We start from the raw sequence: 15,251 nt of genomic DNA, 5'->3' as shown, positions 1-15,251 counted from the left end.
AGTTCAAATCTGGCCTCAGACACTTCTTAGCTGTGTAACCCTGGGCAAGTCACTTAATCCTGTTTGCCTCAGTTTCCTAATCTGTAAAATGAGTTTTGAGAAGGAAATCTCTAGCATCGCTGCCAAGAAAACCCCAAATGGGGTCACAAAGAATTGGACAGGATGGAAACAACTGAACAAGATAGGTATGAAGATACATATTTCTAGTTTAAAAAGTATAGACAAGGAAACAGATTTGGAAAGTGAGAGTGGTTTGTCTGGCTAGTTAGGGGCTAAGTCAGGCCTGGGTCCTTTGGCTGGTGACTGGGAGCTAAGCAAGGCCTGGGATGCTCACTTGTCACTTGCCCCCCCCTTGCAGATGAGGAGGGTCCCGAGGGCCTGACACAGTTCCTGATGACGGAGGTGAGGCGGCTTCGGGAGCAGCGCAAGGCCCAGCTACAGAGGGAACAGCATCTGCAGTCCCAGAACCGGGCACTGGAGGAGGAGCGGGCCACACTGGAACGCAAGCTAGGAGAGCAGCTGCAGGCCCAGGAGCGGTGTCAGCGCCTCCGAGAGGACTGGGAGTCGGGCAGCCTGGAGCTGCTTAGGCTCAAGGAGGAGAACTACATGATCGCCATGCGCCTGGCCCAGCTGAGCGAGGAGAAGAACACAGCCGTCTTGCGCAGCCGAGACCTGCAGCTGGCGGTAGGGGCCAGGCGGGGGACCTTGGGGGTCAGCAGAGGCTGGATGTGAGGCTTCCTTAAGAACCCGCCTTAAACTTCTCTTCTGGGATGTCCAGCCTGCTTTGGTGGCTTTGGGGTTAGAGAATCTGAGTCTGAATTCTGACCACCACTGACGAGCTGTGTGACCTGGGCTGGACTTTACTGTCCTGAGCTTATAAAATGGGAAGAATTTTACTGCCAGCACCGCCCTCCCCAGATTATTGTATCGATCAAATGTGACAATGTCTGTAAAGCTTTAAAAAAAATAATGCTAGAGATAGATAGACCTATCTTTATGCGTCAGTGATTATAGTCTATGGGCAACAGAAACATCGAGGTGGTGCAGTGGTTAGAGTGCTGGCCATGAAGTCCTTAGTGCCTGGACACCCGTTACCTTTGTGACCATGGGTGAGTCAGTTAACCCCTGGATGCCTCAGTCTCCCCAGTTGTAAAATGGGAATAATAGCACCTCCTTCCCAGGGTTATTGGGAGGATCCAAGGGGGTAATTTGTAAAGTGCTTTGAAGACCTCAGAGTGCCATAACAAGGCTGTGTTATTAATAGTGGGTGATATACATCTATTGATTTAGGGTTTGCTTGGGGCTTTATAAAAAAGTTATCCCATTTCAGCTTCACAAGAGCCCAGGAGGTCAGGACATCAGGAAACATCATTTGGTACAGCATGAATTCATGTGGTTGTGTGGAGTTTAGTGACTGGTGCTGCACTTGGCATCAGGAAGACCTGAGTTCTTATCCTACCTCTTAACATGTACCACAAGGTACTTTGGACAAGTTACTTAACTTCCCAGTTTCCTCATCTGAAAAATGGGGACCACAACAGCACTTACGTCTAGGGTGGTTGTGAAGGTCAGATGAGTTCATGCATGTAAAGGGCCCTGGAAACCTTAAAGGCTGACCGAAATGGAATTCTGGCTATTACATTTCTGATTGTTTTTGCTCTAGATCCATGATTTCGCTGGCATAGGGAACTCTTGGAGTGAAAACTCCTTTATCAGTTGTAGATTATATTCTTAGAGGGTTGCCTTGGGCATGAACGTCTGTGTCATTATAAATCATAAAGAACCCCCAAATCCTCGATTTCAATTTGGAAGAGACCTCAGATACCACTGAGTCTGAAACCTCTCCCCTCCTCCATTTTACAGGTGAGGAAATTAAGTCCCAGAGAGAGGAAGTGATTTGTCCAGAGATAGGATTTGAACCCAGATCTTTCTGCCTCTAAGGCAGCCCTCTCTCTCTTTTTTTTTGAGGGGGGAAGGTAGGGCAATTGGGGTTAAGTGACTTGCCCAAGGTCACATGGCTGGTTTTTGCAGTCATCTCTTTATATGCCCTGCTGCTTCTCCATTCTTATTACATCACTATAGCTGACTCCTTTGGCCAAAGCATCATGCAGTTCAGGGTGGGGTCCTGGGCCTCAGTCCCTGTGGATCACTTTGATATTCTAAAGTGTACTCTAAAGGGAGACCTTCCCACCCTCTTTCCCCTTGTCCTCTACTTACCACTTTGCTTTTTTTATTACAAAGGCTTGATATGAGTCATGTGGCGGATGGGGTGAGAGAGTGTAGCTGGCTTAGACCAAGCTTCTCTCCTGGAGGTGGAGTCTGGTGTGCTTTCTTTGACTCTTTGCCATGGGTCACACACAAAGGGCTTCCAGGGGCCATCTGTGCTGTAGCACAGACTTAAGGCTGGGCTGTGATACTAGGTGTGCATGAGTGGAGCCCACGAGTCCACATGGTGGTGATTTGTGAGGTTGTTGTGGGTCTGTAGGCTGACTGTCATGCTCTGTGTGTGGCTCTAAGCAGCTCACATGAAGTTTGGTTTGTGTGTCTGGGCTGTAGATTGTACACAGAGAGTATAGATTGGTTGTGATCATCACAAGCGAGGTAGAGGTGATTCATCAGGTCCTATGTGGATTCTGTGGCCTTGAAGCTGGAGAGAGTCAGAATCTATAAATGAATTAGAAAGCATTTATTAAGCACCTGCTGTGTGCCAGGCACTGTGTGGTAGACACTGGAGTTACAGGGACAAAAGGGAAATTGAGGTTTTTTTTTGCCCTCAAGGAGCTTACATTCTTTCTGAGACCTAACTACCCAGCTTGGCCATTAACCATGACCCAGCTCCTCTCCCTCCCTCCCAACCTTGGGTCCTGCTCAGAGATACAACAATTCTGTGTTCTCTGCTTGTCAATGTGTGGCTACAGGGGTGTGCATTGTTATTACGCTATAGATTAGGGGTGTGTGTGTGTGTGTGTGTGTGTGTGTGTGTGTGTGTGTGCACATCTTCCTTTGGGGCCTGCTTCGTGGGGTGTATTCCTTTCCAAGGTGATTTCTCCACCTTGGGCACCCTCTGGGCACCAGGCTCTGGCACGCACTGAATGGAAGCTGAGTAAGGACAGGAGTGTGGGTGGCAGGGGATGCCATGCCACGAGTTCATGGAGACCTTTGGCCAACAATGACTGCATTCTTCTGTCTGCCCCTGTTCCTGACCTGACATTTTTCTAAGGACTTCATGGTTATGCGTCTTTGGTTTGTGCTTTCATGGGAGTCTCAGCCAACTCTGGTGGCAGTCTGGAATTCTGGGAAGCCTTTTCTACATGCAATTTTCTGAATTTCAAGGACACACTGTAACTCTACCTAGCTGTTAGCTGGGTGTTTTGGTGTGTAGGCTTTATGGGGAAGTCCTTCAAATTGCTGATAAAGTTCAGCTGAGTTTCCATTTGATAAGTATTTATTGGGACTGTGAGAGTGGAATCAGGGAGCACAGATGGTCACAGCTGGAAGGAGCCTTAGACTATACAGCGTGAGAACATAAACTCTCACAAATGGAAAGGACCTTAGTATGCAGAATATACCTGAACTGGGAAGACTCCTACAAGGTGGGAGGATTTCAGGGCTGGGAGGGTCCTTAAAACATAGAATGTCAAAGCTGGAGAGGGGGCCTTGAAAATCATTGATCACAATTCTTCATTTTCCAAGTGGGGGGACTCAGGTGCAGATGAGGAAGTGATGCCCGAGATCACACAAGGGGTTAGCATTAGAAGGACCAGGTGCATCAATTAATGCAAAAAATATTAGAATTTTACTCTAAAAATATGTTTTTATATTAAAACATCAAAGTATCAATACAGCATATTGATATATTAATATGTCAATATATTAGCACAGCATGCTGATATATTAATATACTAATATATTAATGTAGCATATTGCTATATTAATAGACTTTCATTAATGTAATATATACTTTTACTGCTATGATATAATTATATAAATTATATAAACATATAAACTATAAATTTATAATATAAATATTTTATTTATATTTGTAATATAAACAAATATATAAATTGAAAAATATAACTTTATTAATATAAGTTTATTAACATAATATGATATATTAATATAATTTTACTCTGAAATTTCACTCTGCTCACCGCCAGGATAAAAAAAATGTACTGCATTTAAGAATATTTTTAAAGGGGTTCTTGAATGCTGGTCCTTCTATTGTTAACGGCAGGGCTCACACAGATAGTAAGAACAGGAATAAATGACTGGCATTTATGGAGAGAGTGCTTTAAGATTTACAGAGAACTTCACAAATGTAACCTCATCTGATCCTCACAATAACCCTGGAAGGGAGATGTTTTTATGATGAGTATTTTACAGGAAACTGAGGCAAACAGTGGGGAAGTAACTTGGCCAGGGCCATTTGATTTATCTGTAAATGGGAATAATAATTCCTGGTCACCTACTTCCCATGGTTCTTGGAAGGCAAAGTGCTTTTTTGTAGCTCAAAGGCTTATTGGTTTAGAGCTAGAGGGGTCCAGACCTTCCATTTTACAAATGAGGAAACTGAGGTTCAGATGGGTGTAGTGATTTGCCCAGAATCACATAGTAACGATATCTGAGATGAGCCCAGGTCTTCCTGACTCTGAGGCCATTCATACTGATGCACTGACCTTACAAATGGCCAATGAACGCTGGGGAAATGTGAGTAGTCATTAATTTGCATTCACTTTGCATATATTTTGTTTTTATTATCTATAAACAAATGGTTTCCTTAAGTAGTATGTAAGCTCCTATGCTCCTCTATGGTGCTGATCTCTGCCTTTGTATTCCCAGTCCGGCGACACACAGTAGGTGCTAAGAAATGCTTATTGACAGATTAATCAATTGCTTCTGGAAAGGGCTTGCCGATTGGCTGCCCAGTGGAGCAACTAACCAGTCCCCAAACGCCTTTCCCTGGCCATAATTTCCCTTTGTGTATCATCATCTTCTCTGTCAGAATGTAAGCTGCTCCCATTTTTGTCTTTGGTTTTCCCGTGTCTGACACACAGTAGTTGCTGATAATACTTGGATGGATGGATTGTTATTCAAAGATGCAGGACTGAGACATGGGTGGGAAGTGCTTCATGGCTTAGGGTCTGGAGCTGACTATCTCTCCCTCCCTGCTCCCCTCCCAGGTAGACCAGCTTCGGTGCAAGGTGAGCCGGCTGGAGGAAGAGTGCACCATGCTTAGGAGAGCCAGGAGCCCAGCCCCTTCCTCCCTGGAGATGGAGGAGAAGGAGTCAGAAGCACCAGACCTCATCTCCGAGCTGCAGGCTGAGAATCAGAGACTGACCACTTCCCTTCGAGAGCTTCAGGAAGGCCTAAAGCAGGTCCTGAGCCCTGGAGGGTTGGGTGGGCCAGGACCCCCTCACGCCTCTTTTCCTGTCCCTGTGAAATCTCCAGTGGTGGGGGAGATGAGAGTCCAGGCACAAGGACAGTGCTCTGTTCTGTTCTCCCCTCCTCCCCTCCCTTCTCCTCTCCTCTTCTTCCTCAGAGTAGGGGAAAGGACATTGGCCATTGAGAGTAGACACCTGGACTTGGAATCCCATTTGGCCACCTCTTAGCTGTGAGACTATGGCATCTGACCTTGTCTCTGGCCTCAGTTTCCTTATCCATGAATGAGAGTAATTAATACATTCATCCTCTGTCCCCTCAAGAGCTGTAAGAAAAGCTCTCAAAGCAAAAACTTTGAAATACAACAGGGAAGGCAGATAGATATTTCCCAGTTGGGGCTGCCATTTACACTGGAGAATATTTTTAGTTCTTTGGCCCATAGAGTTGCCAGGGATGACTCAGTTCTTTTTACAGGAGAGGAAACTGAGGCCCTTAGGATCCTAGGAGAGTAGATTTAGAACTGGAAGAACCTAGGAAGCCATTCAGTCCAACTCTCTTATTTTGCAATGAAGGAAACTGAGGCCCAAGGAAATGAAGGGATTTGGAATCATAGCCAGAGCTGGAGGGAATCTTAGCTGTCATCTGGTCCAGCCTTCTCTTTTTCTTTTACAGATGAGGAAAATGAAGCCCAGTCATGGAACAACAGGGTTTTAGACTGAGGTCCTCTGATTTAGAATCCAATATCCCTCCCTCCTTCCCTCCCTCCTTCCCTTCCTTCCTCTCTCCTTCATTCTTTCCTTCTTTCCTTCCTCCTTTGTTCCTTCATTCTTTCCTTCCTTTCTTCCTTCCCTTCCTTCCTCTTTCCTTCATTCCTTCCTTCTTTCCTTCTTCCTTTGTTCCTTCATTCTTTCCTTCCTTTCTTCCTTCCCTTTCTCCCTCTTTCCTTCATTCCTTCCTTCTTTCCTTCCTCCTTTGTTCCTTCATTCTTTCCTTCCTTTCTTCCTTCCCTTCCTCCCTCTTTCCTTCTTTTCCCCCTTTCAACTTCATTTTATTATCAGTTCCAAATCTTTCCCTTTCCCACCCATTGAGGAGTCATAAATACAATACCCATTCCACATATGAAGTCATGTAAAACAAATTTCCACAGTTAGCCATATGTGTTCTTTCCACAACATTAACTACTATTGCTTTATTTTTAACAATTAACAAGGACTTATTTTTCTCCCTCCCACCTCTGCCCCAAATAAAAAAAAAGAAAAAGAAAACCCTTGTAACAAATAGTTAATAAAGCATGTTCCTATGTTGGCCATAGCCATGACATGTATCTTGTTCTGCACCCCGAGTCCCAGCTGGATGGTGGCCCCTGACGTCATCCTTGGTCCTCCAGAATCACGGCTGGCCATTGCATAGACAGGAGATTTTAAGGCTTTCAAAGCTGTGGATCTTTTCAGGGTAGTTATGGTAGAAGGTGTTTTGGTTCTGCCCATTTCACTATGTATTGGTCCATTCAGGACTTCCTAGGCAGCCTGTTCCTTCTACTTTGAGTGGCTTGGCACTGGTTGGGGGTGGTGGCAGAGTGGAACTTCCTGCCCCCTGTCCTGACCACCCAGCCTTCTGGAGGTTCTTCCTGCTGTACAGTGGGGGTTCAGCTTGTGTCTGTGCCTTGTTCCCCAGGACCCCGGCTCGGAGAAGATCCTCTTGGACATCCTAGAGCACGATTGGAAGGAAGCACAAGATGACCGCCAGGAGCTCTGTCAGAAGCTCCATGATGTCCAGGGAGAGCTCCAGTGGGCAGAGCAGCTTCGGGACAAGGTAACCTTCCAGCCCGCCTCCCCTTCCTGGTCTGGCACCCAGGGGTGCGTGAGCTCTCAGCAGGAAGGGCAGGGGAGACCGTGAGCCAGGGCATCCCCACGTCTGCCCAGCATCCTCAGGTCCAGATGCAATCTGGGCCCTCACCAGCTCCTAAGGGGCCAGAGCAGAAAGTGCTTTGAACTTGAGGCCAGGGTTCAAATCCTGGCTCTTCTCCTTACAGTTCTGTGGCCCTGCAAAAGTGACTTCCCCTCTCTGACCCATCCTCAGTTTCCTCATCTGTGAAGTGGGCACAACAGTGCCTGTATTTCCTGCCTTATGAGATTGTGTGCGGGAGAATGCTTTGTAAACTTTAAAAAGTGCCCATAGAAATGGAAGTTGGCTCTGGCTCTGGAGTTTGATGCCCTGTGTTCAAATGCTACCTCTTTGCCACTTGCTATGACCTTGGGCAAGTCACTTAGCCTCTCTGGGTTTCCGTTTCCTCACCTGAAAATGGAGTGGTTGGACTAATTGCCCCCCCAGGTTTCTTCCAGAGCCCCTCCAGAGTTGGGAGCCTGAGTCCCTGCCCCTCCATGGGCCTCATTTTTCTCATCTGTAACATAGGCCCTGCCTAGAATTGGGAATCCTGTGATCCTTCTTTTTCTTTGTTTTTGCCTTTTGGAGGGCAATTGGGGTTAAGTAACTTGCCTAAGGTCACACGGCTAGTTTTTTTTTTGTGTGGGTGTTAAGTGTCTGAGGCCAGAACCGAACTTGGGTCCTCTGACTCCCGGCTGGCGCTTTACTCACTGCGACACCTAGCCACCCCTGATCCTCCTTTTTCACACCCTTTGGCCAACCACACTTTCTCTCAGCCCCTGCTCTGCCCCACTCCTTGGTGGTCTTCAGAGTAGGATGAAGGTAAAGCAGAGGGGAGAGCCCCAACTGAAGCCTCCGTGATATCCTAATAATGCCTCCTGTTTCCATAGATTTTCCCTTTATTTACCACATTGTTCCTGGTCACTGCCCTGTGTTTCCAATGAGCATGCTTGTGCCCATTGTTCAGATGAGAACACTGAGGTTTGGAGAGGGGAAGGGGCTTGGCCAGGATCAGGCAGCTGATAAGTGGCCTGGCCAGGCTTTTGTGACTCCAGGTACCTTTTCTCTCTCACACTTTGACAGAGACTCCCCTTTGCAGCTCCTGATGACGGCCTTTCCCCAGGGTCCCATCTGTTCTTTTAAAAACAAGCCTCACTGATGCCTTTTGTTTCAATGGAACAGTCATTTCCTGCTATCGGTCCCCTCCCGTGAAACAGTTCCTCGTAAAGCAAAACAGCAGCTAAGCCTTGCTGAGAGTATCTGTAGAGATCTAGGCCTTCTCTTGTTCCCAGGCCTCTCTAGGGAGATGGGGGAATGGTGAGGGAAGGGCGGCCGTTGGCTTCTTACCTGAACCAATACTGGTCTTTGCTTGAGCCAAGCTCATCTGCCTTCCAGGATGGTCTTTTCTCCTGCTCCTGTTTACTACATTTGACATCTGTCAATCAACAAGTGTTGATTAAAAGCCAGGCATTTTGTAAAGAAAGAGCCAGCAATACACAGAAAGGCAAATTGGAGGATCCCAGATTTAGAGTTCAGACTCCCTTGTTTTACAAATATGGAAACTGAGGCTCAGGGGCACACAGCTGCTAACAGTCAGAAGCAGCATTTGAACCCAGGCCTTTAGACATCCAAGTCCAGTGCTCTGTTCACTAAGAAACATTGCCTCCTATGTCTTTGTCTTCAGCTATTTCTCTGAATTCCTTGTATTTGTTTTTCAGGGGCTCAGTAATATTCTATTATATTCCTAAACCATTGCTGGTTTAGCCATTCCCTAGAGGGGCCTGTTCTTGGCTGACCCAGTCTATTGAATCATGGCCCTAACCCCGCCAAGGTTCACTCCCACTGGGTCCGTTGACCTCACTCCATTCCATTGTTAGGAATAAAAATTCATTCGGTAAGCCTCTCTTAAACACCTACTCTGTACAAGGCCCAGGAGTTACCAGGACAAAAATAAAACTTTGCCCTTAAGGAGTGAACATTCCATCCGATGGCCACAAGTACCCTGGTTTGCTTCGAGGCCTGTAGTGTGGAGGAGCCAAAAACCCTTGAATTTGGCAGTTCCAGGCCTAGATTCTAGTCCCAGATCCCCAGCTTGATAGCTGTGTGACCTTGGGGAAGTAAGTACCTACTGTGTGTAAAGCACTGTGCTAAACTGTAGAGAATATGAAAAGGCAAAAGACAGTCCTTGCCCTCAAGGAGCTTAATCTAATGAAGGAAAACCTTAGTTTCCTCAAATGGAAAAAGAAATGGCTACAAAGGGCCTTTCTAGCTCTATCCTTAAACCTGTCATCTACAAAACAGGGGCAACCCAGCCTTTCCTACTGATAAATCCTCTAATGTTTGATAATTAAAGTAGCTGGCATTTATATGCCACTTACTTAATGTGTTATTTTTTTGAGCCTCACAAAAACCCTGTAAGGGAGATGTTGTTACCAACCCCATTTTACAAATTAGAAAACTGAAGTTGAATGACTTGACCCAGGCCTCACAACTAATAGGCGTCTGAGGCAGGATTTGAACTCTGTCTTCTTGAGTCCCTGCTCTGTCCATTAGGCAATCTAACCTAAATGCTTCATGTTTTCCATGCACATAATCTGCTTTGAGTTTCTCAAGGGCCACGATACAGGAAAGCCCTTTGTAAACTGTTAAGTGCCATGGAAATGTCAAGTCCACCTGTAAATGTCTGACTGCCGGGTTTCTCGATGCTTCCTCCTCTCTCTCACCCCGCCAGTACCTACGGGAGATGGAAAATCTGCAGCTCAAACACCGGACTCTGCAGAAAGACTGCGGCCTTTATAAACACCGGATGGCCACTGTGCTGGTACAGCTGGAGGAGATTGAGAAGGAGAGGGACCAGGTGAGCCACCCTGCTGGCCTTAGCTATGAGAGAGCTTGTCTCCTGGCGCTTTCCTTTACTGTGGGCAGGTGGGTGGGAGGGTCTTGCTGATGTGGCAGCCTGCCTGTAATTGATGTCCCATGCCATTCATTCATTGCTGCTGCTCCAGGGATGGGACCTGGGACCCAGCACAATTGGTATCACTTAGAGAGGCAGGGCTAGGCTGGAGCTGACTTCCTATCATCACTGCTGCTTGTTCCTTATTCTGATAAAAGGGATTCTTGGCTGGGTTTGGGTTGGGCTAGAGGCTCTGAGGTCCTTCCCAATTTGAAGAGTCTGGAATTTAGTGGTAGGTGCTCTCCTGGGGCTCAAGTGCCCCACGAGACACGACTTTGGCCATGACCTAACCACACTGATGACCCACCTGGACTAAACCCCTTGGGTCCAGCAGCCAATTCCCTCCCTCTCCAACCCCCCAATCTCCCAGGCCTCTGGTTCTTCAATTTAACCTACAAATCATCCCAGTTCTCTGGGCCTCAGCTTCCTTACTTGCAAAAAGAGGAGCCTAGGTACTGTGGTACAGGGCAAAGAGGCCCAGATTTGGGAGTCTAATCTTATCTCCATATGACTTCATCAAATTACTTTCCCTTTTGCTAGGTCCCAGCTGCGACTCTTTGGCCACACCTTTTCCCTACCACTCAAGGGTCAATCTGGGCATACGTGGAAGGCCTTCCTTCTCTCCTAGTCCCTTAACCACCCTAGTGTAAATGCTGGCTTCACCAACTAGTTCCCTCTTCCTGAAAGCTGTTATTAGTACTTTATTGTTATTATTTTTATGCTATTTTTACATGATTACTTTTCATCTCCTCCCTGAAGGAGGAAGAGATAGAGTGAACTCTCTGGCGGTCATTCCCACCCCCTTCTCTGCAGTACTCTTGATAGAGAGCTGGAAGGGGCCAGAGAGAGGCTGCTGTCTTAGGAGCATGAAAGAGCTGGTTGTTGAGAAGACCAGGCTGAGGACGTGAGGCGTTGGGTGGGTGGTTGACCATGTGGCCACATCAGGTCCAGATACGAGGGAGATGGGAATGGGGCCAGTTAGTGCAGGAAGCTGCTGCTGGCCTCAGTGGCCAGATTAGGCCTATCTTACAGTAAGTTTCCTGGAATCCATAACTCAGCACTTTGGATTTTCTTGCCTTTTCCTATGTTTCCTTTGTTGCTGGAAAAAAAAAGCCAACTTTGGTGGTCTTGGGTTACTGAAGGGAAAGAGGAGGGGGATAGACCCTTGAGGCAAGGAAGACAGGGAGGAAGAACACAGACTTGGAGGTTCCTAGAGGTTAAATTGGGGCTGGTAGCATTGTAAGGGTGACATAGACCAGCCAGCAAATGTCACATACAGAAAAGTGGTAGAAAGAGTTTGGGGTCAGAAAGCCTGGGATTATGGGATTTAGAAAGGGCCTGAAGGTCACTAATCCCATACCCCCATTTTACAGATGAGGAAACTGAGGTTCAGAGAACTTGAGTGAATTGCCCAAGGTCACGCCAGGCATAGGGAGCCTAGATCTTGAGTTGAAAAGGCTCTTCCAAATCAGACCTTTCCATCTCTCAAGTCCTAAGATCCAATTTAGGAAACATGGATTAATTAGCAAACATTAAGTTCCTTCTGTGGATAATGCCCTGTTCTTGGCATGGAGGAATATAAAGATGGAAAATAACACAGTCCTGCCCTCAGAGAGCTTACCTCCAAACTTGTGTGCCCAGAGAAGTCCATCCCTTCTTTTCTGGACTTTACTAACAGACTCCTCCTTGGTCGCCTTGCTTTCCCACTCTCCTCACTCTGTTTCAACCTCTGAAGGAATTTTCGTAAGGCATAGGTCAGACCACTAGAATAGTATCTCCCTCAATCGTCTCAGGTCAGAGCTAACACCATCTGTCTAAACTCTTCGTGTCTGACCTCTCTCTATCGTTCCAGCCCTATTATACATTATCCCCCATCATATCCCCCATCATACACTTGGTGATCTGACCTAACTGGCCTTCTCCTCCCACCCCCAATATACTTTTATTTATCTCATTAAATATTTCTCAATTACATGTAAACAAATTTAACATTCATTTTTTTAAAGATTTTGAATTCCAAATTCTTCCTCTCCTCTCCCCTCCTTGAGAAGGCAAGCAATTTGATATTGATTATACATGTGAAATCACGCAAAAACATATTTACATATTAGCCAAAGAAAATGCAAACCAAAACTCAACCCAACCCAACCAAACAGAACAAAAATCCTTGCTGTTCTTCTCATGCTAAATTCTGTTTCCTCTCCTCTTGCCTTTGCACTGGCTGTGCCCCCCACCTGGAATGCCCTCCTGGCTCATCATCTTCCATTCCTTAGCAGTACTTCCTGCTTCATGAGACTTGAGCAGCCCTTTCCCTGCCCCCATTACCTTGTGTCTGTCTTGTGCACTTACCGTGCCCAGATTGGAAGCTTTTTGAGGGCAGGGATTTTTCATTTTTGAATTGATATCTCTGTCTGATATGTAGTGGGGTGGTCATCATGAATTGGATGGAAGGCAGTGAGCTCCTTTTCATGAGTGACCACTTGTTGGGACCTTCTACAGAGGGGCTTCTTGTTCAGCCCCCTTCACAGGTCCCTTTCAGCTCAGAAATGCCAAGCCTTTGCATTGGCTGTGCCTCATGCCTGGAATGCCCTCCCTTCTCACCTTCAACTCTCAGAATCCTTCAAGACTCCCCTTCTTCAGGAAGCATCTCCCTCTTCTAAAGTTACCTGCTTTTTACTTTGGATATACCAATCTCTATACATCTTTTATCCCCCCTTAGAATATAATATAATTTAAATTTTTTAATGAGTAAAAAAATCTATTTTTTTTCTTCTTTCTCACTGGGAAAAAACAGAAGCAAAACTCTTGATTTTTCTTTTTCTCTGTATCCCCAGGGCTTGGTACTTAGTAGGTTCTTAAATAAATGTGATTGATTGAGGAAATGGGACTTGAGGCAGGAAAGGGGCCAGCCCTCCATACTGCAGCCCAGCCTGACTTAGCCAGCCCAGGCTTTTTTCTTCCTATCTCTGCTTTGCTGATTCTTTCCTGGCCATCCTCCAGCTGCTGGGGGGTGTGGCCCTTTCTGCCTCTTTCCTCCCCCAGAGTCAGGGGATCTTGACTTCAGTCCCTGTCCTGCTTAGCCTGGGAGGTCGAGATATTGAGATGTTTCCTTTCTCCCCCTGAGTTCACCCAGTGAGGATGAAGCTTTTTCTAGGGACTGAATAAAAGAAAGGGGGTGGGGGGGGGAGAGAAAACCTGCTGATGGAGCAGTTTTGTAGGATATGGGCACAATCAGGCTGAAGCGGCTGGCCCTGCTCCCATCTCCCTTCCGTGTGGGCCTGGCCATGCCATGTGGCCACTGCCAGATCACCCTGGGAGGAAGACCCTCCCTGGGCATTCTCTGACTTGGGTGAGCAGTTGGGAATTCTGCCTGCTTAAAAGTTTGAGGCAGGGCAGCCCCAATGGAGAAAGCTCTCTTTCTCCAGATAGAGAGATGATGTATCCAGAGTGCAGATTGAAGCAGATTTTTTTCCTTTCTTTATTTTTCTTGCTTCCCCCCCCCCAGAATATGGCTAATGGGGAAATATGTTTTGAATGTATATTAAAATGGGTATTTCATTTCTTGCTTTCTCAATGAATGGGGGGGGGGGGGGGATTGTTCAACTGGAAATAGAAATAAAATAAAAATAAAAAAAAAAAAAAAAACCCAACCAAGGTTGTGGGAAGGGCAGGGCAGTCAGGAGAGTGCAATGTTTGGAGTCACAAGACTTGAGTTCTAATCCTGGCTCTGCTGCAAGGCATTTAACACCTTCTGAGCCCAGTTTCCTCATCTGTAAAATGGGGGTGTAGACTTCCTTGGCCTTCTGGCCTTCTTTAAGTCCCATAATACTCTGTTCCTACTTACTTCACAAAGAAGAATAGAAATGGTTCCTAGATGTCTGACTAAGCTGATGGGGGGTACTCCCCTTTGCAGAGCAGGTCTGCTGTCTGGGGAGGGAGCGGGTCCCTCAGGAGAGGCCCTCTGGCTTTGACTGGATGTCTCCTTGTCAGGGACATTCTAGAGGGAACTTCCAGGCATGAGAGTTGGAGGAGATGGTCTCTGAGGTTCCTTACATATTTGATTCTTTGAGAATAAACATTAGCAGGGTGACTAGGTGGTGCACTGGGTAGGACACTGGCCCTGGAATCAGGAGGACCTGAGTTCAAGTCCAGTTGAAGATACTTACTAGCTGTGTGACCCTGGGCAAGCCACTTAAACCTCATTGCTTCCCCCCCCCCAAAAAAAAAAAAAACCAAAACAAAACAAGAAAGAGAATAAACATTAGTTAAACCCAACTCCAGATTCCTTATCCCATTAAAAGCTAGTGTTTCTCAAGGGCCCTTTTCTACCAGTGTCTTGAGCCCATGGTTTCAAATGCCAGTGGGCAATGGGCATACAGGGTAGTGGAAGGAGGCTTGGATTTAGCTGCAGAGGAACTGAGTTCAAATCTTGACTTGGCCATCTGCTACCATGGTGCCCTTGGGTAGTTCACTTCTCTTCTGTGGGTTTCAGTTTCCTTCTCTGTACCATGACCTTAAGTTTCCTTCTAGAGCTGGGATGCTTTGATCCCTCCTTAAATTTGGGGCCCAGAACAGGACTCAGTCTTCCTGACATGGTCCAACCCTCCCTGCAGGCCATTCAGAGCCGGGACCATATACAGCTCCAGTATTCTAAGAGTCTGATTGAGAAGGACCAGTATCGGAAGCAGGTTCGAGGCCTGGAGGCCGAGAGGGATGAGCTGCTGACCACCGTCACCCAGCTTGAAGGGGCCAAGGGCTTGCTGGAAGCCCAGCTCCAGCGGGCCCAGGGCAGTGCAGGCATGAAGGTGAGATGAATGACCCCCAGGGGATGGATGGGACCAGGCTGGGGATGGCAGGTACTGGGGAAGGGGCTGGCATGCTGTCCCTGGGCATGTGTTGGGAGCTGACTGCTCAAAGAATTGCCTGACTGAATGAAAAATCATTCGTGATGTGTCAAGTGCTGGGGATAGAAACTGAAAATCCAGACAGGCCATACTCTAAAGGAGAGAGAGAGAGAGAGAGAGAGAGAGAGAGA

The 15,251-nt window shown here is 46.8% G+C and overlaps 1 protein-coding gene across 7 annotated transcripts in view; it reads left to right on the top strand.

The window, feature by feature from the left end:
- Positions 1 to 15,251, top strand: part of CARD10 (caspase recruitment domain family member 10) — a 43,560-nt gene that overhangs the window by 5,619 nt on the left and 22,690 nt on the right. For all 7 annotated transcript variants that reach the window (XM_069082095.1, XM_069082093.1, XM_069082092.1 and 4 more), the window contains exons 4-8: positions 359 to 684; positions 5,181 to 5,375; positions 7,054 to 7,191; positions 9,995 to 10,120; positions 14,830 to 15,021. In XM_069082095.1, coding sequence (XP_068938196.1) covers positions 359 to 684; positions 5,181 to 5,375; positions 7,054 to 7,191; positions 9,995 to 10,120; positions 14,830 to 15,021 — 977 coding nt within the window. The remainder of the gene's footprint in view (positions 1 to 358; positions 685 to 5,180; positions 5,376 to 7,053; positions 7,192 to 9,994; positions 10,121 to 14,829; positions 15,022 to 15,251) is intronic.

Source organism: Petaurus breviceps, unplaced genomic scaffold (assembly GCF_028583685.1).
Source record: "Petaurus breviceps papuanus isolate PSGF00001 unplaced genomic scaffold, PetGlider_PUasm1.0 156, whole genome shotgun sequence".
Taxonomy (NCBI): Eukaryota; Metazoa; Chordata; class Mammalia; order Diprotodontia; family Petauridae; genus Petaurus; species Petaurus breviceps.
This window is presented reverse-complemented; position numbering and strand designations above follow the sequence as displayed.